Below are 25,053 nucleotides of genomic sequence, written 5' to 3'. Positions count from 1 at the left end.
GGCCATGCAAGTCATTATTTGGGTGCTTTTTAGGCAATCCTGTATTGCACATTGTTTAGAGCATCAGACCATAAGCCCTATAGATGAGAGTTCAATACCCACAAAGGGCAGAATCTTGAAATTATTTATTTGGATTCAGATAAATGCAGGGAAATAACAAATGCAATTTTAAATGATCTCAGCACGAGCGCACGTTTAGGAGTCCAGGTGAACTCACTGAATGGTGAATTTGGATGTGGGTCGTTTCTTGGGAAGGTATCACTTGTCCAGGACAAACACTGCAGCTCATGGGACTGGACACTGGTTTTCTAAATCTGTATTAAATAGGAAGGTTGTACCTGGAAGTGTTTGACTCTGTCTTTCACTCTTCTTGAAAGATGCATGTTTACGAGGGGAGGATAGTCTTGGAAGCAAGACCATGGGGAGCAACAGAGGTTCGAATCCCGATCCTGCTTAGAAACCAAACTCGGGTAATTAAGCGTGTAATAAAATGTGTTTTTTTTAAAAAAAAAATGATATTATTGTTTTTTGTAAGAGTACTGTCTTTCAGACCTGGAGAGCAACTAGACCCGTTGAAGTCACGGAAGGCATCTGTGTTGCGTGGTGTAAACTCATACCAGTTAAGCAGGTATTGCTACATACTATATAAACACATCTCCTTTGCCTCGGTTTTTAAATTAGCCAACTTCAGCTGCAAGTGCTTAAGAGCATGCACATCATTATCAGACACATGTATTATTTAAAAAACAACAGGGAAGTCTCATCTTGGTTTGAGTTTCAGTCCATGGACACCATTCTGAATGCAATCATCACTCTGCCATTCTAAATATAAGATGTATTAGGAGGTAATGTTAACCACTCTGTGATTATAATGTTTGGGTAAGCGATGACAATTCACAACTGCAATCGCTATTTGTTACATTTTATGAATGTGATGTCCAACAATTGAACGTAGTCTTTCTTTAGGGAGATTACTCAAACCATTAACTGTTTATATGGTTAATAAAAAACAATTTGATCCCTACACCACAGCACACATGTGTATCTGCCACTGACGACAGTCCACAGAGTGTGATCTGTTGCGCTTTGCCTTGCCCAGCTAGGTTTTGTTTCTTTTTGCGAACAAAAGAATAGTTGTACGTTATGCATCACGCTTTTGAGCACACCTTTCAATTTTACCGCCATTTACAATAAGTTGTGGGGAAAATGTTCCCAGAACAAGTTAAGGTTGCTCTTTTTTTCACTTTACATGGAAAAAGCTGGAGTCCTTTAGGTAGAAGGATACATCACCATTTTGTATTTGAAACAATCACCTGCTGGAGGTTTGGTCACACGTTCAGATATGAGCAGGGGCACCATAGCTGGTGTCCTTCACATGACCCTGGTTTTTATTTGGTCAGGCCTGTGGTCAAGCATCATTTAGGAATACAGTCTTCAAATACCAACACAAGTTTTTCTATAGTGGACTAGGCCCAGACAGTACACAATCTGGGCCTACACTGCTGTTTTATTTGTATAGTTTGGCATGCATTAATCTTTAGAGTTGCTGGTGATTTCCTCAGGGTCGGACTGCGACAAGAAATAGGTCCGGTTAACCAAAAAAAAGTGGCCCAACCCTCGCCTCACGACCCTTGACCTGTGATGACATCACCGGAAGTGATGTCATTTGACCCCGCCCCAAAGTGCCATCCCGGGAAGCGATGAAACACGACCTTTCACCCCTTGACAAAACAGGAAGTGGCATCAAATGGCATTGACCTAAGTACACTAAATTACTGTGACTCCAAGCAGACGTCCAAGGCCAAATGATGATCATATTGTATAGCACTTACACTTAAGCTCTTTTTTTATAGAAAAAATATGCATACAATATCACCCAACCTGTGTTGGTACTCATTTATCAACCTAAGAAGGATGAGAGGCTTTTTGAAAAAAATAAAAATAAAAAATAACCCAAAAAAAAAAATGTTGAAAAAGAATATATATATTTTTTTCTATTTTCTTTTCTTTCAACCAAACCGGCTTAGGCATGGCCAGAAACCGGCCCCCACGGCCCAGGGACAATTTCGGCCCGGCCACAGGCCGAAAGGCTGAGGGGCCAATCCTACACCGGACTTCCTGGGAGTTCCAGGCAGTGGCATTAAGGACCTGTGGAGCGTTTGGTGGTTTCTCTCACCACTAAAGACACAATTGGCATTGCCAGTTCAATGTCTCTGGCCTGCTGTTTATCTTCTGATTAATTAGATGGCTATCACAGCATGATTGCAAAAGCAAGAACTGCATTTGCTTGATTTGGTCAAATCTCTGGAAGGATTCTGGTTTGGTGCATCCTCCGAGTGTAAGGACTGTCAGGAGGAAAACCAATGAGGACGAGGTGGTCATGGTCCGATTACTTACTGCTAATCTACATTACTCCAAGTCTTTCTCATCACAGTCCTTTACATCTCTCCACCCGAGACTCATTGTGGTTTTAAACTGCATTTTAATGACATAGGACGTCCGAGTGATTCAGAGGCGCTTGTATAGCCTGCTTAGGGGAGGAGTCTAAAAACAAAAGGGAAGTCCAAGGCTTATTTTTTTTTGTTGTCTCCAAGGTGAAGATTCACATCATATAGTAAGTACTGTGATGAGGAGGACTTGGAGTAATGCAGATTGCAAGTAAGAAATTGGCCCATTACTGCCAGTCTGTGCATTTAGTCTCCAGGGCAAACAGCTTTGTGCGCCACTGTTATCCTACATCCATCCACATCCCTTTCACGTGTAAGGAAACAGTATTTACTATTTCTCTGCACTTGACTGTTTAAGTGCTCTTCTGAACCCAGCGCAGGTGATACATAAGCGTGGCATACGTACTTGACATCCTGTAAAATGTTCTTCGTGACAATTTTTGGGCAGCACACCAAGCCACTCTTTAGCTTCACTCTGTAGCAGATGTTGTGAAAGCTGAGCGTACTTCCGCCTTTATTTTTCTTCACACTCGAAGCAGACTCCTTCTTAATGTGAAAGCCATTTTTAGTTAGTTCTGAAATGGGGATTGTCGTATGTTCTGGGACCGCCGACATCTTTAAAGTGTTACACGCCTAGAAGATAACAAAGATAAAGAATAGTGGGTTAAACGTGTCCTGAATCAATGCAGACAACAACATATGCTGCACTAACCTGCACCCCTCTTACTTGTCCAAGAACTCACTTATGGAGGGAACAACCGTCATGACAGAAACCCCTTGTCAACTTTTTTTTGTCCCGCCCCCAGTTCCCCATAATTCCTCAGTTAAATTTGTTTGTGCCCTACAGTCAGGAACCCAGGTGTGTTGCTACGCAACATACTGCAGCCAGGTTCCTCGCACTGCTGGGCTTTGTGTGGCAACAGTATACGTCTACCTTCACCAGTCACTCCTCGCAGTGTGCACGGGAGAGCCTAAAAGTAGGCAGTCTCTCAAAGGGTCCCTATTTTAGGCAGACCGAGTTATGAGGCTCTGTGGATGAAACGGCAGATATGAGCCCAGGAAAAATAACCACTCTGCACCAGGCTACGGTAAGATTATTGTGGATGCTTTAGAAGCCGCCACTGCATAGGGAACATAGGCATCATGATATGATGTGGCATTTTTAACACGCCTGTACACAAGTATTTCTAGAAGTGACGAGGGGGGGGAAAAGGGAGGACAAAATAACGATCTTACTAGACCCTGTGTCATTCAGATCACACAAGAGCAGGGAAGAGGGAAGGGGAAAGTGCCAGGAGGGAGGAGAAGGGGGAAGTGCAGTTTACTCACAAGTGCAGCCAATCAGTTGCTCCTAAGTGCAGAGAGAAAGGACTGTAGGGTTGCAGATACAGACCCAAGTGCTGGGGAGCCCGGAGGCAGTGCAAGGACACACAGACATGCAGGAGCCTGGGCCCGAGTTCAGAGGGTGACCAGTGCGCGGTGCAGTCAGGTGTATTAGCAGGGGAGAGGAAGCGGGAGCGAAAAGGAAGGTCTTGAGTTGCTTCCGGAACCGGAGGTGGTTCTGCTCAAGTTTGAGAGAGACAGGGAGTCTGTTCCAGAGTGAGGCCCCAGCCGAGGAGATAGATCATCCCGCAACTCGCTGCTTGGAGAAGCGTCAGACCTTCAGAGAGTTGGAGGTGGAGGAGCATAGAGCTCGAGAAGGAAGATGTTTTGGAAGAGAAAGTTGGTGGTAGAGCGGTCTAAGGCCCCAGAATGCCTTGTGGACGATGCAGAGGGTCTTGAACTTGATCATGGCAGCCACAGGGAGCCAGTGAAGAGATTTCAGAGCTGGAGAGATATGATCCCGGAGCTTGAGGCCAAGGACAAGTCTTGCAATCCTGTTCTTGATAAGTTGTAAAGGTTGAAGCGTAGCGGCAGGAAGATTTAGAAAGAGGTTGTTGCAATAGTCCAGCCTAGAGAAGACCCGAGCTCTGAAGACAGTGAACTTCTGGGGGAAGTGAGAAAAGGAAGAATACCTCTCAAAGGTGCAGTTGCTAGTGTGACTTCTTAGAGACGTCAGAGATGTGAGGAGAGAAGGAGAGGGTGGAGTCGAAGATGACACCAAGGTTCTTAGCCTCACAGGAAGGAGCAGGAAGAGGGCCCAGAGTGGGCAGCCAGAGAGAGAGAGGAAAAGAGGAGCGCAACGTGTCACAACAAGGAGGATCTCAGTTTTAATGGCATTAAGGCAGAGATCACTGGTGGCACACCATTCCTGAACTGCGCACAGACAGTCTGGTATGAGAGAAGAAGCAGAGGTGGCTGAGCGGAGCCTGAAAGAGAGCGGCGTGTCATCCACATAACATTGAAAATTGGAGCAGAAAATAGCGATGCAGTGGGCAAGAGGTGCCAGGTAGTGGTTAAAGAGCCAGGAAGAAAGGTTAGACCCCTAGGCAACACCACAAGTAGAGAGAGACAGACGAGAGGAAAGACCCCAGTTGGACCTGAGAGGGCCCATCAGTGCGAAAGGAGGTCAACCAGGCCAAGGCCTGATCAGTAAAACCAAGGTGGTCCCAGAGTCAATTGAGCAGGATGGCATGGTTGACTGTGAAAAGCAGAAGATAGATCAAGGAGAATGAGGACAGAAGGGAGATTAGAGTCAAGATTGGAGAGCAAGTCTGCATGGGTATTCAGGAGAGCAGTTTCTGTGCTTCTGGCAGCTCTGAGGCCAGACTGGTTGGTGGTCATGGAGGCAATCAACAGATTCAGTATGTAGATTAAGCTGAGAGATGGCCAGCTTATCCAAGAGTTTGCCCAGGAAAGGAGTGATGGAGAGAAGGATTGGCCGAGGGCTTCTTTAGAAGGGGGTGCACAAGAGAGTGCTTAAGGGGGAGGGGAAGGTTCCAGTGGCAAAGGTGTGATGGCAGAAATCAGCTGGAGCCAGGGTGTTGATGTGGTTCTCGATAGTTCTGGATAAGCAGGGAAGAACCTGCTTTGATGAGACTTTCATAGATCCGACTGGTCTAGAAACAGTCATATGTGACCAGGGGAAAGGAGGAGAAAGGAGGAGGAGAGACGGCCTCAGACGGGCCAGGAGTGGTAGAGGAAGCAGAGGGACTTACAGATGGCTGGATGAAAAAAATGCAGGCAACTCCTCTGATCTCATAGTGTAGCAGACATCTCCATGAGCTGCAGGAATGCTCTATTGCAGATCTTTCTGGCTAAGCGGACCATTCCTTTGTGTCCACCGGTACCACTTAGGGTGTAGCATATGGTGCTGTTTCCTAGTGGAAAGGCTTGAGGCGGGGTAGCCATCTTGCTTTGGGAAGGATACAGTGCAATGAGAAAAGGCAAGCTGCATGCTTTTTACATTGTTGCCTTCCCAGCACACAGAGTGTGAGAGGGATCAGTATGGTCCTCTGTGTTTGAAGTATGGGATACACTAAAATGCCATCAAAATGTCAGAACAATATGATGGACATTTTTGAGTGGGTAATAAAAGAGGTCTATATGAAGGTAAATTGAAGGGATCCTTTTAGTGGCATAGTCAACCCGCACCCTGACCATCATAACCCTGATGAGTGCCTTTGAACATTCCAAAGAGGAGTTATTTAGCTAGAAAACACTGGGAAATGTCCAGGCCCAAGGAGAGCCAAGTCTCATTTGCAAACAAGTAGCCTTGCGGCGGAGCAGTAGGGTTGAGATATTCGGTAAATGTGGGCCACCTTTTCAAACTAGGGAATAGACCCTAAGGGATTACAGGGCCCTGCTTAGTGGCTAACATTATGAGAAGAAATACCTTGATACCAGGGACAGTACACTAGCCTTTGGCTTCCGTGAAGATTCTTCCAGGGGCCACTGCTGAGCATTGGGTTCTGGTATGGTAGGAGAGGGCACATCTCACATTCACAAGGTGGTGAGTTTACACTGCTGATGGCACATCAGTTAAGAATTCAGGACAGAGAAGCGTTCTGTGCCTGGGCTGAGGTAATCATTCTCAGTGTCTCCATGGACATAGGAGCTGGTGTTTTAAAAGATATGCAGACTCATGGTTTTGTTAAGCAGAATCATTCATGGCTACGACACTAGTGCGCACGCTCTTGGATGCCCATCTCAGTTGCCCATCTTCAGCATTGGCACTTTCCAGTGCTTTCCCCCCCTGCGACCGGTGCATCAATGCAGCTGCTCCTGGCAAGCAGGAATGGGAATGCCGGGTAGGCTGGCATACTTGCTGTATTCCTGGCACACCGATAGACCAGTGGGATTCTGAATGAAACACCAACTTTAGTTGTTATTGGAACTCCATACCGGCCCATCGTCCTCAGCCATCTCTCGCTTGAGGTCGCCTGAGGACATTATACAAGAACCATCAGATGCTGCTCCAAGAAGATTCCTTGTATACCTGACAGCTCAGCTCATCAGCCCGAGGGGGATTCCCAGTACTCTCAAGCAATCAAGGTGGGCGGGTTTGCTCCATGATTTGGATGGGAAGGAGGGGCAGTTAGTGAAGGAGTTGACACTTCAAGCTATGGCTAAAGATCTTACTTATCGGGAGGTTGCCATGTACTTAAGAGGCTTTTTAAGGTCTGGGGTCTTCCACTGATAGGAGGAAACGCCATACCTACTCTGAAGCTCTAGGGACAGCAGTGGCCTATGGTACACACAGTTCCTCAGCTCCTCCCTCATCAGATCGGATACGTGTGTGGATTTGCCCCATCCTTACAAGAAAGACCTCCATTTTGAGGATCAGGTGGTCCATTGGCATACAAGGCTGTTCAGGCTGGGCTGGCATGGAAAGGCTTGAACATGCACATTAAGACATCCTTCAAAGAGCCCATTCATACACTGTGTTAATAAGGGTAGGGGGGTTTCCGGGAGATGCAGGGTGCCTTATTCCAGATGTAAATGTGGGTGGTGCATCAGGGATTCCGGAGATTGGAAGTAGCAAGGAGGTATTCCCAGGAAAGCTCTTTTTCCTATGTACAGAAGTCAGCCTCAAGTGTCATTATAAATGATTGCTCATCTATGGTGGGAGCTCTCCTTAGAAGGGGGCTTTGTGTTTCGGTAGAACGCCTCGACATAACAATGATAAAATCATGTTGTGTAACTGCTAGTAATTGGAGTCAACAGGACGTCTCAGTAAAATAGAATAAGGTTTGGAACCGGCCCTGTATTAGCAGGGTCCTGGGATCACTCAACTAAAAAGGCATACTTCAAGCTCAGCAAAGTTCATAGAGCAAGACGTTACCCACGGCTCCTGTAATTCTCGCTCACTCATGACAGAACTTTTCCGCCAGAGCCCTGGAGGATCTCTGTTGCCCCCTGCAGCTGGGATCAAGGAGGTGACACAGAGAGGACTCTTTACAGAGGGTGCTGGAATGAACATAAGGCCAGGGAACGGCTGGAGCTGTGCACAAGAGGAACCATCATGCAAGGCCTTGTGGATATCGTCAGGCAAAAGTCAGGGTAGAATAGTTTGTTTTCTCAGGACAGCCATCCCCACCAGCAATGTCTTATTTGAAAGCTCTGATCTCTGTTACATAAAGGCCATTGAAGTGGTACCCCCCACTTGCTGTCATCTAGGGGGCTTTGCATATTATCCCTGGGGCTGAAGGGTTGTGGTGAAGGAGAACATACTCTGACAGTTGTTACCACATTGAGAGCAAGTTATCTAGCATTCTCTATGGATGTACAACGAGTGGAAAATTAGTTGGGGAGGTGATTTCCGCCACCTCTCTACCCAGTGCAGAAAGCAGTTAGGAAAAATGTCTCTATACAGCACCTTTCCCTCCATTTCTATGGACTCCCAAACGTTGTGCTTTTTATGATTGAAGCTGACTTGCTCTTTTTGCGGTGCAGTGAAGCCATCAGCTTAACTACACTGGCTTTTACTCATTTGCCATGGGGAAACTGACTGTTCCTTCAGGCTGTCAGTGCCTGGAAACATTGTTTCCCTTTGTCTTGTTACATTGTTGCCACTTTTGGTAACTTTTTATCATTGTACAATGCATGCAGTACAATGGGACACACTTTTTGTTTTACCCTAGACCACAGGTGCAAAAGTTACTGCCTGCGGAACAGTTGCAGCCCGCCATGCTGTTTTGTCTGGCCTGGAAAAGTCTTTGTTAGTCTTCCGGGCCGGACAAAACACTAGCCCTCATTGGCTCAGTGCACATACACCACGTAGAAGTCACGCAGTGCGTGTGTGCTGCACCAATGGAGGGCCAGCACTACGGCTGGCGTTGTCAATAAGGCTTGATCCCGGAAGGTATTTCAGCCTCGCCACGCCAGCCGTAGTACCAGAAACCTCGCCAGCATTCCAGCTCGTCCAGTAAGTACATTGGGGAGGGGGGTGGAGGGGGGTCGGGTTTTTCACCTGCCTGTTTGTTTTTGTGTGTCTGTTGAGATGCGGGGCGGGCGACGCAGATGTGTCGGGTCTGTCTGTATGTTTGTTTTTGTGTGGAAGTGCAGTGTATGTGGAGATGCCGGGATGGGCGTTCGGGGTCTGTATGGGTGCATGGTGTATGCTTGTTAGTTTGTATGCCGAGTTGGGGGGTGGGAGGGTTTGGGTCTGTATGGGTGCATGGTGTATGATTGTTAGTTTATATGCTGAGTTGGTGGGGGGGTTCGGGTCTGTATGGGTGCATGGCGTAGGCTTGTTAGTTTGCATGCTGAGTTGGTGGGGGGGTTCGGGTCTGTGTGGGTGCATGGTGTAGGCTTGTTAGTTTGTATGCTGAGTTGGTGGGGGGGTTCGGGACTATATGGGTGCATGGTGTAGGCTTGTTAGTTTGCATGCCGAGTTGGGGGGAAAAGGGCGGGGGTTTGGGTCTGTGTGGGTGCATGATGTATTCTTGCTGGTTTGTATGCCAAGTTGGGGGGGTGGGAGGTTCAGGTCTGTATGGGTGCATGGTGTATGCTTATTAGTTTGTATGCTGAGTTGGGGGGGTGGAGGGGCATTCGGGCCTGTATGGGTGTATGTATGCATGGTGTATGCTTGTGCAATGCACACCTCTCTGCCTCCTGAAAGACACCCAGGGGAAAGCTTGTATTCTGAACATTTTAAAGCACATCCCATTTGTCAGTTCAGGGTCTGCTTTAAAATGTCCAGAAACGCCCCCTGGTTTGTGCAAAGGTGTAATGGGGGAGAGGGGAGGACTTTTGAATGCACACATTCAAATGCTATTTGTGAATAGCACATCTCATTTGAGACACAAGAAACTGCAAATGTAGCACTATTGCTCATCTTCCTACATATCTGTACATTTCTCTGCCTGCCTATGACCTGGGTGAAGTAATCCCTTCCAGGCCTAGTTTGATCTCTTGCAGCCTTTCCCAGATCCCATATGGGTAATTGCAGCTCAACACCCAAAAACTGGTTTTGTCATGGGAGGACCAGGCAGCTTTTCTGCTTCATTACCTGCTAATGTAATGATAAACTAACGCAGGTTCCTGAGTAAATAAGGTCTATCAAGTGCCTGTAAACGAGTTTGTAAACAGGGCAACAATGGCAGAAAGGAGAGGGAGCACTGTTTTTGTGCCCTGGGAGGAGGAGGAGTCCGGCCGTACCGTGGGGCTGGACTTCCTGCTGGGTTTACCCTCTTTCCAAGGAGCTCATTTGGTAGAGAAAGTCCACCTGGTCCCCCAGTGGGGTGTTTCCTCCTGCCTTCAAGCTTTGAAAAGGTGCTTTGTGAGAACATATCACTCATTCTGAAGTGTTGGCGACTGTTAAAAAGGCTTTGTGGGGGCAGTCTGGATGAGCTTCTCAAAGTTGCGTAGGTGCGTTTTCGGTTGGTAGCCGTCATGTGGTGTTGGGTGATGTTTTGTAATGTTGCGATCTCGTCTCCCAATTTCAGATAGACAAGGCAGCAGAGAGCGGAAGGAACAAGCAAGTGCCCCGATCAACCTTCATGCAGACAGCCTAGAAATTGGGAACAAACGTATACTTCAGAACCCCGACTAGGTAAAAACTGTTTTTTTATGACACTACAGTAGCTGGATTCTCTGCGTGGCTCTTTGAACAACATAAAGCTAAAATGGGCAAAGTTAAGATATGTACCTCCTTCGCCTTTTGTTGAAACTTGACCCAACGAAGGCTATACTCCCAAGAGTATGGCCAACTCAAACAGCAAAGTATAGCAGTCCAAAATACTGACCCCGCCACTGCCCTCCTATATTGAGCACTGTCTTTCGAAGATACACCTTATGGCAGTTTAGTTTTGCAAAAATGTCTTTTCTAGAAAGTTGAGGTTTCCGACAGTGCATTTGTGCCAGTTTCTACATTTTGTGCTCTGGCTGAATGTTTGTTTTGAAGGTGGGATGTGTACGGCACAGCTCTGCCAAAATTTCAAATGGCTACTATAGTAGGGTCAGCCAATCCCTGCATTCACCACCTTAATTTCAAACATAGTTTGATATACTATGCATCCTGCTATTCCTGAAGGAAGTATCCATCAATAAGTGCATGAAAAGGTATGCTGGTAAGGCTATGTTCTTTATCTGATCTTTTTCTTTTGTCACTTCTAGGCTTCTATAAAAATATATAATTTGTATATACTCTAGACTTGGACCGTCATAGTGGGAGCTTAACAGTGGAGTTTGTATCGTCCCCAAAGTACCATTGTGCCTGCCCTTTACCATTGGTACTCCATCTCAGTACACAGGCCCCAGGGTACATTGTATAACTGTTTGTGCTCCAAAGATGTGCCTGCCAACGTCCAGTGCAGTAAAAAAAAAGAAAGATTGACCAGGAGCACCGTCAATTTAAGGATGAATGGACTGAAGTTTTTTTCCCCCCAATCGAGTGCAAACCTAATGTGTACTTGTGTCTCATTTGTCTCAAATGCATAGCAGTCCCAAAGGAATAAAATATCTGCCCCCATTGTGCAATAAAACAACATTCAAAATATAAGGATTTGCGGGGGGAGGCGAGAATTAAGAGAGCCGGGGAGCTAAAAACACAGCTGACTAAGCAACAGGGTGTTTTTGCCAAGAAAAAAAGAAATAAATCTGAATGTGCCACCTTTGCGAGTTATAAGGTTGCACAGCTTATTGCAAGGTCAGCACAGCCTTTCACAGATGGGGATTTCATAAAAGACTACCTGATGCAGATTTGCGAGGCAGAGTGTAAAGAAAAAAAATAAAGATGCTTTTACAAATGTCCCCTTTCAGCAGCGCATTGTAGACATGGCTGACAATTGTTAGAGCCAACTGAAAATGCAAGGATGTCAAGTTCGTTTCAGCTGCCCTTGATGAGAGCACAGATGCAAGTGACAAAGCCAAACTCTTAATTTTCATTTGGGAGGGTGGGGGGGGTCAATAACGAACGCAAAGTATTTCAGGAACTGGCTTCCCTGGTATCTTTGCATGGTGCTGACATTTTTAATGCCTTTGAAAAAAGTAATTGAGGATTTAAATGTGCCATGGGATACTCTTGGCAGGTGCGACGACTGATGGGGCGACAGCCATGGTTGGGGAGCAAAATGGTTTTATTGGCTGCTTGAAAAGACACTTGGACGAGAAGGCTGTCCATTAAACAAAATGATCACTGCATCATAGATCAGGAGGCATTATGTGCAAAACATTTGAAATCCACAAAAGTCATGGACGTCATTGTGAAAACTGTCAATTTTATCTGTACATGCTCTTTAGATCACAGATTGTTTCAGGCATTTCTAGAAGAGATAAAGGCGGATTATGGTGCTGTCCTATTTCACACTGATGTTTGATGGCTTACTCGAGGCAATGTTCTGAAGAAATTCTTTGCTTTACAGCAGGAAATAAAAGCATTGCTTGATGAAAAGGGAATGGACACTTCTGTCATGCAAGATATTGACTGGGTAGTGGACTTGCTTTTCTGACTTACCTGACAGGCCATTTGAATGATTTAAATTTAAAGTTGCAAGGAAGCCAAAATCTAATATCAGATATGTTTGGGGCAGTTTGTGCCTTTGAAATAAAGTTAAGGCTTCCGACAGCCCAACTGGAGAAAGGCATGCTGGTACACTACCCCGCATGTGCAGAGGTTCGCCCCCATGACAATTAAGTAGGATGGTATCGGCATGTGAAGGAACGGCAAAATGTTTTTGAGAATCGTTTCACACAATTCAAATCACAGCGAGCCCCTTTTAAACTTTTTGCACACCCTTTCTCTGCTGATGAGTGTGCCACCTGAACTTCAAAAGGAAAAGATTGAACTTCAGTGCTGTAGTGCCCTCAAAAATAAGCACAGATAGATGCCTTTATTAGCCTTTTATCAGTCTCTGAACACTGCTCAATTCCCCAATCTGTCATGGGAAGCAATAAAGATGGTATCTAAGTTTGCCAGTACTTACATTTGTGAGCAAGTTTCTCAAATGAAACTACCTAAATCCAGCCTAAGGACAAGAATCCCTGACCAACATCTCCATGCTATCTTGAAAGAAGGAACAACATCACTGGAGCCCGAAATCCAGAAACGGACAGATGAGAAACGCTGCAATGTTTCTCACTGATCAAGTATGTCTGGTTCACTGTTTCATTCTGTATAATTTGCATATTTATTCTAGTCCCAATATGTCCTTTGCAAAGAAAGAAATGAAAAAGTGGAATGGAAAATGTATACTACAAAATGTAAGTTAAATACAAATAAAGACGGTACACCTCCAAAAAGGTATTCTTTTTCCATGTGTCTAATATAAATTGGGGGTTGAAAAGGCGCCCCGCCCCTCCCAGCCTCCCGCCTCTCCCACATTTACTTTTCGGCCCACTATAAGCAGCATGTAAGGCCCTCTGCCAAAATCAGTTGTGCACCCCTGCCGAGGATTTGTGGTTACTTTAGGTGTGCTTAAGGGACAAGCTGGTGGCAGCAGTTACCTTTTGCTATTTTTTTGGTGGATTTTGATTTAGCCTTACCACATTTAACGCATTTGGCTGCCTGTGGCCAGTGTTCAAGCATGAACGTGACACAGGATTTTTTTGTTTGTACCTTGGCCATCTTGTTACTAACCCTTCTTCCTGACCTGTGAGGACAGGAAAAGACATAGATGGACTTCCAGTGTCCGGGAAAGCAGAGGCGTTTTGCGTGCCACTGCAGAGCCATGTGTGTTAGCTGCCAGGAAGTGGGATGGGACTGCGTGGTCCCAATCCATCAATTGCTTTCAATGTGTCTGAATGGTATGCATAAACTGTGCCACCCATGGTCCTGATTGGATCACTGCTGGGGTGTGTGTACGTGGGCCACATCTTTGAGTGGCTAGTGGTAGTTTCAGCTCTTACCTGTCTTTTCAATAAGAAGAGGACCCCTGCACCTGTTCTTGAGAGATCCTGGAAGAGATCTGAAGGAGCCAAGTATCCTGTTCAGCTGCAAAATGAGTAAGGAGACCATGGGCCGTTGGAAGAGGGCCTGGAAACCAACTTCTGCTGCTGCCCTGGAAGAGACCTGTCTTGTAGGTGATCTTCAGAAGTCCTTTGGAGTGGAGCGAACATGCATTCCCAACGTCAGCTCAGAGTCCTGTGGACTTCGGAAGTGCCCCTGAATCACCCAGTGGCTGCCCAGCTCAGAGAATGGGCTACTGTGGTGCAAGAGTTGCTGTTCCATGTTGTGGCCTGCAACTTTGAGAGCTTGTGCTACAGGACCAAAATTCTGCCAAATGTCTTGGTTCCAGCATCAAGGGGACCCAAGATATGAGGCGAAGTCCGACCGCGATAAGTGTGTCCCTCTGCGTCGCTGAGCATCGGTGGCCCTCATCCAAAACTGCTTTCCTGCATCCAGTCCTGTGCTTAGAGGGGACCTGCATCAAGTTCTTCTGCATTCGCCATCTTGAAGACCATGCAGCAGCATTTGTCGCTGGCCAGGGAAGTGCTCGAACCTGCAAACCCTATACATCAAGGGCCGTAGCTGACAGTGGTAAAAAGTGACCTTGGACCCTCTTCTGAAGACCTGCCAAGTCCTATGAAGAGTCAGAGTATGGGGGGAGGGGGTGAGTTGTAACAGTCCCTGCCTGAACCCCCTACTCCCTTTTAAAATGTTAACTTTTAGAAACATTTTTAACCGTCTGGCTTTGCCATTGCTTGTTCGCACAATCATTCCGAAAGTGGGGGACACTTATTAGCTAGGATAACTTGTCCACTACCCTTTGTAACTCTTCACTGGAACCCAGAAGCCCTTCACTAACTTTTTCCCGTCTCACAAATGAGAAACTTTGGTGAACCGTTGGGCACAAAGCCCCATACATTTTAGGGATGGACTTCTAAAGTTACTATTCTAACTCTCTGGACCTGTAGTGCTTCATATTAATACTAATACTCACCTTCCTTTTCAGTGGTTTGTTATGTATTTTGCCCTATTCTAGTGATTGCATATATGTATGATTTATTTAGTATTGTGTGCTACAAGTACATGCTGGTAGTCATTTTTCATAGTGTTACATGGCAATAAATAAATATTTGTAACTGTTTGTCTAAGTCTGTTCCCTGAATTCACTGTATGTACTCATTGAGGACCCCTTACAGGCTCACCATTCCTGAGACTTATCCTTGACCACTCACCTTGCTACCTTGAAATGGTTTGGCTACAGATCCCATAGTTGTCCCGGTCACTAAACCAGAATCCAGCCATGCCTGCGTTTGGATGTGGATTTAATAATATACATGATGCTCTTGAAAGTTATATCCTGCATGCATAAGTGTGATTACTTCAGCTCACTAGCTAGGAGAAACTGGGGTTTGATTGCGTAAGGCCCAGAGTCTCAAGTTAAGGCAAGAGGGTTTTACGGGGCAGTGTCAGCTGTGTAGGATTAGCACAATGGGGCTCAGTGGAGATATTTACAGGGCAGTAAATTTGGTGGTTGCTAAATCACAGACTCTGTACCTCGTTAAGATGATTATGGGGTGCGCAGTCAACATGCGTTTTGGTCTGTTGTTAGGGAGAATTCTCTGTTTAGGCTGAATTTCCTAACCTAGTGAGTCCCCCAGCAGCTTTGCTGGATTTTTGGGGTTTATTTTTTTCTCCTGCCAAGAGTGAGACTCTTTTACCCTCACTCTTGGACATGATTTGAGTGTGTTTCTTTGAATCTAGATGTGTTTAATAGGCTATGGGGTCTTTTACTCCATAGGGTTTCATGTGTTTTTCTGATGTTTGTTACACAGCACCCTCCGTGCAGTAACACAGGGGTGTCATAGTGACCCCCCAGTATAGACTCCATACCCTGGGACTGACTACTGTCTCCCAGGGCATGTAAAGTCACCATTGACTTTACTAGTCTTAAATTCTGAACAGAACCAGTACAAACCATCATATTGTGGACGTACTTGCTGGGGCAATTTCGATTGCCCAGGGTCTGTTAGTCGAGGGGGCACGACTCCGTCCCCCCTGATCGAGTTTTGGCTGGTGGCAGTGGATACTACTTTTTATATTCAACCGCAAATATTTTCCTATGGGATTTCCCATTGTTTTAGGCTACTATCTTTATTTAATTATTTAAGATAGCCTCGAACATACCGCCGGTTTATTTAATTAATATTAATTCTCCGGTTGGTATTTTTTGCCAAAACTTGATTCTAAAATGGCGTTTGTGTTCTCTTCTGTGACTCCAACCCAAGTCGCGTCCTTGTCTATGGTACTGGGGTACTTAGGAGGGGTGGAGGGGAATTTAAGCACCCTGGACTAAGTTGTCTAGGCAACTCAAGTCGCACTCCATCCTGATTGGCCCAAGTGGTGAGCCGGCCGGCTCACCACTTAGCATGTTTGAGTGACAGCTAGGCTGAGTGAATGGGGGTTTGCTGCATAAAAGCAGGGCTTTGGGGACTGGAACTTCAGAAGTCGCCACAGGACCTAAGAAACCGACGAGGGAGAAGCTGAGCCGACCTGCCACGACACCACGACCGGTGGAACCCTGCTGGACCGTCTCACCACTTTTCCCAACGACAGAGGAGATCTCCCGCCGGAGAGTCTTCTTCCTTTGACTGGTGGGGATAACCAGTTTCACCGTCTTTTCGCTTTCCCGACGTATCTCGTGGGTGCCTTGCCCGTGCTAAGCACCCCGGCAACCGGGCTACCACGTTTTACCACGACCGCGAGATAAAGGTACCACCTTTTACCGGAAAACTCCGCGGCTGGTTTCTGCCCTGGTAGTGCATCTTTCCTCCACGTCGAGATCTTCTCTTCCCCTGGACGACGACGCAACTTGCAACCACTACCAGGAACAACTGCCACCGCTGGAGGATTCTTCCCACTTAAGGTACTGTGTCCCGCCTGGCTTCCCTTGCAACCGACTGTACGGGGTAGATTTAGACCCCGGCTTTCGAACCTGGGTTAGCCTGGGACACCTTGGCTAAACTTTTCTAAGCCTCTCTAAACTCTTTTCTGAACCCTCTGCAAGACTTTCTAAGCCTAGTGTAACTGAGTGATCTTGGGCGCATTTGTGCTCTGCTCTCTCTAAGAGTGGGCCCAGCCTTTGGACTTTGGGTCAACAGTGACTTTTTGCTCTCTGCCTTGCTAATAGTGTTCCTGAATCGTAGAGTGGTGTAACCCTGCATATTCTGTCTTTTTCCCTCCCTTTTTCACAACCTTAGTAGAGTGCAATCTAGTTAAGCGCTCACCTCTGTATGAAAATAAGTGGTGCCTTACTGTGATTTTCTAATACGGGAAAAAGGGGTGTATATATCATAATAGTAACTGTGTTTAGAATATTTTACAATAAGAGTGCTGGAGTGTTTCAACTGTGTGTTTATAAATAAATAATTATATACTTTGATACCAAAGCTCTGGTCAGTGTTTGTTTGTATTATTGTATCTGAGTGCCTATTGAGTATACTTTGCATACTGCCTAACTCTTCTTGAGGGAAGTCTGACTGCTCAGCCACAGCTACCAGGTAAATCTGGATGGTACAGACTGCTACCAAGTGGGTTTACTGCTAACACCTGTAGTCTTAAATCTTTTGCAGTGGTCCCTAAGGGAACTGCACAGGTTTCTGCCTAACATCTGTGCAGTTTTATCATAGGCCCATCCATTACTGGCTTTGCCATTCCCCATAAGTAAGTACTGGGATGAGGAAGGGAAATGTGGTGGTAATGTGCTGAACACTTACCAGTAATCTTCATTAGTCCGAGTCCTACTCTTCCTCGTCGCAGTACTTACAACTGGCCTTACCTCGACTGAGTAAGAATGAAAAGGCTGATGATCATCTTGCTTAATTGCAAATGAGGGATTGTGGTATACTGTTTATTTTTATACCTTCTTAGGAAGGAGTCGGGACCAACAAAGTTGAAACTGAGTTCCTGTCATTAAGGATGGTACCAAGTACTGTGGTGAGGAACAGTAGGACTAGGAGTAATAAACATTACTGGTGCTTGGCCAAGTTGATTTTTAACACACCCAAGAAAATACACGGATCAGGACTGAGCTGAACATAGCAGCTCCATACAAGCAGCACTCATAGCAGCCCAGGACTCAAGGTGCAGGACAACCAGGCTGTAATCCTTTCCCAGGCCCGACTCATTACGTGTTCGTGCCTGGGGTTGTTGCGATGACCCCTGCTGACCCACTCGGTCTCAGTCTGGAGAAAAGGATATCTGCGTTCTTGTTTGGAATGTCAGGATGAGTGTGTTGTGCGTTTCTGTGTTTGTGTGTGTGTATGTTTGACTGGATGCGTGACTGAGTGTGTGTGAGCAAGTACACATGTTGCTTGATGCATGTATGTGTTCGTGACAGGGGATAGGGGCCACACTTTTAAAAATAATTTGATTTAAAGTGGCAATACAAGCATGCATTGTGGGTGAAACTGTATGAAAGCAATGCACAATGGGAATGATATCTTACTTTGTGGGCACGACATCAAAGCAATTTTCAGTCGGAAGGCTAGTACACATTGTGGGAGCAGCATCAGGAAATGCACAGTCTCCCTCTAGTCCTTCTTCGCTTTACTCTCTTACTGTATAGTCTTAACCTGTCCTGGTTCTCATATCCTCTTTCCGAGGGCACATACTCTGCATCTGGGGCTGGCAAGTCGTCTTCATCTCCTTTGTTTTAGCATTCCAATAGTCCTTTTCTCTATGCGCCATTCCTCTTTCTTCTACTCTTCGTTTTTTGGATTTTACTGTCATTTTTGTGCTGGCGAGTCTCAAATCTTTTCCTCTTTCTTCCTTGTACGGTTCACTCCATTCACTTATTTCTTACTATCAGCTATTAAACTCCAGATGCTTTCTCATTCTCTTTATCTTAATTCATCTAAAATGTTCCTTCTCCATATCTATGTATCCCGATCTAACCAATGCATTACTTTTGATTCTTATCTTTCTCCCATATTTCTATTCTTGCTATAGTCCAGCATTATCAGCTCTACTCTACAGCATTCGCATAATTCAACCTACCTTCACTGCTGCCAAAACAGTCATCTTTAGAATGATCATTCCACGCCTCTCTTGTGATTGGAGTGCCTGCCCATGCTACTCTTGCATCTATTGTTAATGTTGCTGCTGGCTTGCTGTTGGCTTCTTCACCATGCTCGTATTGCCCCATCGTTTGCCTCACCTAATTGGCTTCCCTCCCCTGCCCTCCTCCAGCTTCGTTCCCCCTGCATCATTTTAAGTGCATCAATGGTCTTCCCCTCCCTTATCCTTCTTTCTTTGGTGTCAGTTTATTTACCATTACAAAAACGTTGTTCATCCTCTCAATTTCTACTGACTGGATCTCGTTTCCGTTCATTCGCCCTCTTGGACCCTAAACTTTGCAATGGCCTTGATTTCTCCATTCATTCCTCTTACACATTGGCTACTTCCCGTTATTCTCTTAACATATCTTTGTAGTTCCTTTCTTAATATAACACTAGTAGGTGAATTTGGAGTTGCTCTCCATTATCTAACCGATATGCTGCTTCTACAACTCCTAGAGTTTTTTTTAATTCTTCTGTAAGGGCACTTCGATAGAAAGCATCTCACAGCAAAGCATGTATTCTCATCATTAAGCATTACCAAGACCATCATTGGCGGTCTGCATTGGAAGAAGGCCCTTGCTTTCCTTAGTGGTATTAAAAAGCATAACTTTTCTTAGAATATACAGAACAAAATACTGCACTGGCATTAGCGTCAATCGGATGCATTGAAGGGATTTTAGCCATGATGGTCTGAACATATGGATTCGTTAGGTCTTAATACGGGCTCTTGTATATTATTTTTATTATGATAAATTCGTTAATTTTAAATTAAAATTGTGTTTTGGGAATGCATTTTTTTAATGAAGTAACTATAGGTGTAAGGTTTTCTTTGCTAAGCCATAACACAATGAAAAAAACAGCCAATTTCCCAGTATCGTTAAAGCCTCATTCTGAAACAGGTTAATAGGCTCTGGCATCTGCTGTTATGGACAGTGCGTAAAATATTCCACAGCTCCAGGTACGGCAGCAATTGGAAGAAAAGCTGGACTCTCTGACATCAATTTGGAAACATTCACCGTCGCAAACCCACTATCCCTTCCCACATCATTTAGGGGCCTTGAGGTCACCCCTATTCCTGAGGAGTACGGGGGAGACTCTACATAGCAAAGGGACCCAAAACAAACCAGTTACATCCAAGTCAGATTCACTGCAGGAGAGCACAAGAGCTGACGTAATGAGGTGACGATGCCTGGGGTGGGGCCGGGGGCAACCGATACCAATGAGCTTGGGATTTATGTTCACGCCGTCCCTGAAGGATCACTCTAGAAACAGATTGACTTGTCACGATTGGAGGCCGAGGGTGTGATTCCTTATTTCTGTTAGTGAGGCTTAGAACTGACACCTGGAGGATCCACCACACAAAGTAATCTTTTTTGAGGTTCTGTTTTAAGTAATAACTAGACATACTAGTTTTAGAGGAAGTAGCTAGTTAGACCTGAGTGATGGTGGCATAGCTCACACGAAGGGTCACTTTGATCCCCGTCCTGGCCTGGAACCTGGAGGGGATCCGCATGGGCGGTGTCTGCCTGCCTCACCTGGTGCAAGGCTTGTGGCGCAGAGCTGCACCAGCCATTGCTCATTATATTACTATACCTGAAGGTAAGAGTGCAAATGTTTATGCGGGGCCTCTGTGCCTCTAACCGACTCTGGCACTCATCTCCGTGCTGTGTTTAGAATGGTGTGTCCAGCCACGCATTACCCAAGACTACTCCCCTAACCTTCTGCTCGACCCATCCTTCCAGCCGCGCTTTACCCAAGACTACTCCCCTAACCTTCTGCTCGACCCATCCTTCCAGCCACGCATTACCCAAGACTACTCCCCGAACCTTCTGCTCGACCCATCCTTCCAGCCGCGCTTTACCCAAGACTACTCCCCTAACCTTCCGCTCGACCCATCCTTCCAGCCGCGCTTTACCCAAGACTACTCCCCTAACCTTCCGCTCGACCCATCCTTCCAGCCGCGCTTTACCCAAGACTACTCCCCTAATCTTCCGCTCGACCCATCCTTCCAGCCGCGCTTTACCCAAGACTACTCCCCTAACCTTCCGCTCGACCCATCCTTCCAGCCGCGCTTTACCCAAGACTACTCCCCGAACCTTCCGCTCGCCCCATCCTTCCAGCCGCGCTTTACCCAAGACTACTCCCCGAACCATCTGCTCGACCCATCCTTCCAGCCGCGCTTTACCCAAGACTACTCCCCTAACCTTCCGCTCGACCCATCCTTCCAGCCACGCTTTACTCAAGACTACTCCCCTAACCTTCCGCTCGACCCATCCTTCCAGCCACGCTTTACCCAAGACTACTCCCCTAACCTTCTGCTCGACCCATCCTTCCAGCCACGCTTTACCCAAGACTACTCCCCTAACCTTCCGCTCGACCCATCCTTCCAGCCACGCTTTACCCAAGACTACTCCCCGAACCTTCCGCTCGACCCATCCTTCCAGCCACGCTTTACTCAAGACTACTCCCCGAACCTTCCGCTCGACCCATCCTTCCAGCCACGCTTTACCCAAGACTACTCCCCTAACCTTCCACTCGACCCATCCTTCCAGCCACGCTTTACCCAAGACTACTCCCCTAACCTTCTGCTCGACCCATCCTTCCAGCCACGCTTTACCCAAGACTACTCCCCTAACCTTCTGCTCGACCCATCCTTCCAGCCACGCTTTACCCAAGACTACTCCCCTAACCTCCCGCTCGACCCATCCTTCCCCGCCATTATTGGTCACCCTGCTGATCTAATCAAACCGCTGTAGTGAAACTCGGCGCTCCAGCCAACACGCGGACCTTCGCGCCTAGGTAGGCCATTCCACGTCTCTGGACTTTTATTCTACTGTTATCTACATGCCGCCGATAAACATACGACGAGACTCTGCAATGTCCCCACTTAACCGACTTCATTTATTGACGGCCCCGCTTGAAATGTGCCATTTTCTCTTAGCCATTATTTCACACTGCTCCATTTGTTAGAAACCTGAGTTTAGGCGCATGCAATCACTCACGCCATGGCTATCTGTCCTTTCATGCGTAGTATCTGCTAGTAGTTCTGTTATCATCTATAACTCAATTAGCCCCCACCCCACAAACCCTCTCCCTCCATGAAGTGGGAAACTACAATAACATGTTAACTTAAAGCCGTTGTCACTTTTGCTGCTGCTACACCTCACGTACATACTGTACACCCCTAGCCATGCCTCTCCTATGTATGCCTGATGGAGCTCCGTCTAACTGGAGGAGGCTTTACCAGTCTGTATTCTCTGCATATTCTCCATGAAAGTACTTGTGTAACTAGCGCTTAGATACCTGAGGCTTCCGTGCACTTGATGTAGCCGCCTCACACCTTGAGGTCAGGCGTTCCAATGTATGCACTTGCCATTCCTGTAACTTGCCTAATTGTCACGCATGTCTTGATGCAGCCGCCTTGCAACATGAGGTTTGGCATTCCATTTCATGTAACCTGATACTACTGCTCCTTTAAGTTAAAGCGCCCAGATGCCTCAGGGTTAGGTGCGCTATATAAATGCCAAAAATAAATAAATATTGGTTGATGGTTATTTATGTCCTGCTTGGCCAATAGGACCTCTACGTGTTGCATGAAGATATATTATCCGAGTGCGCATGGGAACTTTACATACTTTATCAGAAGAATTCCAGACTTGCCCACTTTTCTTGCCGTCTCTTGCTTTTACATTAGCCAGGCAAGTGCACATTATCACAACTCAACAACCCGACATCTCTAACCAATTCTCCAGGCACAAACCACTGCTATTGTTTGGAGGACAGTAGGACACCAGGAACCAATCCTAGTCAGTGTATGGATGAGGCAGGCTCTAAACAGACCCAACGAACTAGTGCACAGCTCCATTGTCTCAAAGCTCTTTGATGATAGTACTAGCTCAGGGGCAACATGTTAGTCTTGGAAGCAAGACAGCACTGAGCAGCATGGGTTCAATACCTGGTATCGCACTTTGGTATAACGTGCGATATAAAAGCCCAATTAATTTAATCACTTAAACCAAAATAAATATTCCATCATCCAGAACATTTCAAAGCCTTCCTGCACTGAATAGACTGTTTCCAAAACCTGGACAGATCTAAGAACCATAACCTTGTTTTGTCACCATGGTTGGAAACATCATGAACGACATTGACTCCAAGCTCATTTGCCTTTCTACAAACCTCTAGAACTGAAAGGGAAGGGCTGGCCCATAGCTTTCCATTCTCCCATAACCTTACGAAGCACATAGAAGAGCTGGTTGGTGCCCTCAGACATTTCCTGTGATGCCATCCCCATTTGGCCTCCGTAAGGAAGTGTCCACATTCTGCCCACCCTTTGACCAAGCGTATACGACGCATCATCTCCTTCCGGGGCATTCCCTTGAACTTGTCCATCATCATTCACTCTAGATACCTCAATCTTCAGCCCATACCAGACCATCACTGGCCACACGTGGCTCAAGTCCTTTAGAAAATGGTTTGCACCATTGCAGCATTTCCTGGAAACCCACAATCTTCTTGCCTCATACCATTCACATGCTTAGCGCAAGCATGGTATAAAGAGTTAATTCACCAGTATGCAATTATTGTTCAAGTCTCTCAATATCGTCCCTTTTGATGTGGTGCTGCAGCTTAAACTGTTCCGCTTAAAACAACTCACTCTCACTATAGGTGGTGCAAACAACCTGCTCTGCCCTGGTTACTGGACCCCTCTCCTCCGTGCAACGTGCAAGTATACCATGAGGCTGCTGTGGCGTCTTGCCAGACCCTTCACCCACTTCCTTGCCCCGTATCTTCTCGTTATCCCATCTCCTCGGCCTCATCACCTCTTCCTCCTCAGCTCTCCATTGCTTTCTCAGAGCTCGCTCCCTTCCTTAGCTTGCTCCCTATGAATATGCTTTCAGTATCTGAGCTGCCTGGGTTGCTGGAAGCCTCGTCCATCTCTCCCGTTTGTCTGCTCCTTCATGCTGTCGCCCCCTCATCAGAGAGCTTTGGCTTCCTTTGTCTTTGTAGCATGTTCTGCTTAGTAGCCTTCCTAAAGCACCAGTCAGGAAAACGTTCTTTGGTTTCTATACTTCTCCCCCAATTGCAACTTGTGTTGGTTGTTTTACTCCACCGGTACAACATGTTTTAGTTTTCACCTACATATGCTCACCTCCTCTCTGCTGTAATTTAGGGGGGCTCTTAGCCTCAGAGCACCGAAACAAAGAAATACTCTGTAGTCTATGTACACTTCTGTGAGAGGGATGCCTAGCCACATTCGTGTACAACTTTTCTCAAATTTCTGGGTTAGTGCAGTGGGTGATGGAGGAGGGCGTATGTTGTGGACTGCACCGCTACTGTGGCAACACTGTCAACTGGTGCCTTGCACAGGGATCTATATAGGGTTTTATTGTAGTGTATCCATTATAAATACTATTAAACAATTACCAAAGGACTGGATGGTGATTTTGAAAAGAAGTGACTCAAAGATGAGTGGCGTTCTAGATATTCAGCAGATAAATTAGCCACCTCTCAAATTCACATTACATGGCATATAGGTGCTTATGTATTCTTAGTCGTTGGTGTTGCATAAGGTGCCAACCGCGAGAGCAGTCGCTGTGCAGCAGGTCCAAAGAAAAGGGGGGTGGGGGGAATGGGAGAAAGGCATGCAGCATTTTCACATTCTTTGGAGACATCCAGGTTGGTTAAGTGCATGCCAACTGAAAATACCAACATATAGATAAGGGCTGGGAGGGAGGGGTGGGCACCAATAGGTGAAAGGCCAAAGTAAGACTTCTATCCAACCCCCAATTGGCAACCGGTTAAGAGCAACAATGAGACAAGTAGACCAGATAGAAAGCAGAGTCAAGTTCAAGGGTGATCTCGCATTCCGTGTAGACAGTTTGAGATGGATAAAACCCTTAGGCATTGGAGGAGGTCATGGATTAAGGCTGAAAGCTTTCCGGAGGCACGAAATATCTTGAGCTCTGTTATGGACGGAAGGTGGATTTCGTGATATGGAGATTCTTCCATCGGGAGGTAGCAGCACCTCTGTTCCGCGCATCTTAATGACATTTGAAAGATCTTGACCTTATGTACTGAGCTCTTTGGAACAAGGGTCTCGTTTACATAAAGTCACAAGGTGCCGTCTGCCTAGACCCTTGCTCCCTGGGTCCTGAAACACACCTTTTTGTTTTAAGGCAGCAATAAAAGGCACCTGGGATGAAGGCAGCTCTCGGGT

At 46.3% G+C, this 25,053-nt stretch overlaps 1 protein-coding gene across 2 annotated transcripts in view; it reads right to left on the bottom strand.

The window, feature by feature from the left end:
• The window catches only part of LOC138515803 (broad substrate specificity ATP-binding cassette transporter ABCG2-like), a 570,220-nt gene that overhangs the window by 477,952 nt on the left and 67,215 nt on the right, over positions 1–25,053 (bottom strand). For both annotated transcript variants that reach the window (XM_069630538.1, XM_069630539.1), the window contains exon 2: positions 2,854–3,080. In XM_069630538.1, coding sequence (XP_069486639.1) covers positions 2,854–3,062 — 209 coding nt within the window. In that variant the 5' untranslated portion in view covers positions 3,063–3,080. The remainder of the gene's footprint in view (positions 1–2,853; positions 3,081–25,053) is intronic.

The sequence above is a fragment of the Ambystoma mexicanum genome, chromosome 6q, assembly GCF_040938575.1.
Source record: "Ambystoma mexicanum isolate Mex_15411 chromosome 6q, UKY_AmexF1_1, whole genome shotgun sequence".
Classification (NCBI taxonomy): Eukaryota; Metazoa; Chordata; class Amphibia; order Caudata; family Ambystomatidae; genus Ambystoma; species Ambystoma mexicanum.
The sequence above is the reverse complement of the archived record's forward strand: the minus strand, read 5'-3'. Positions and strand labels throughout refer to the sequence as shown.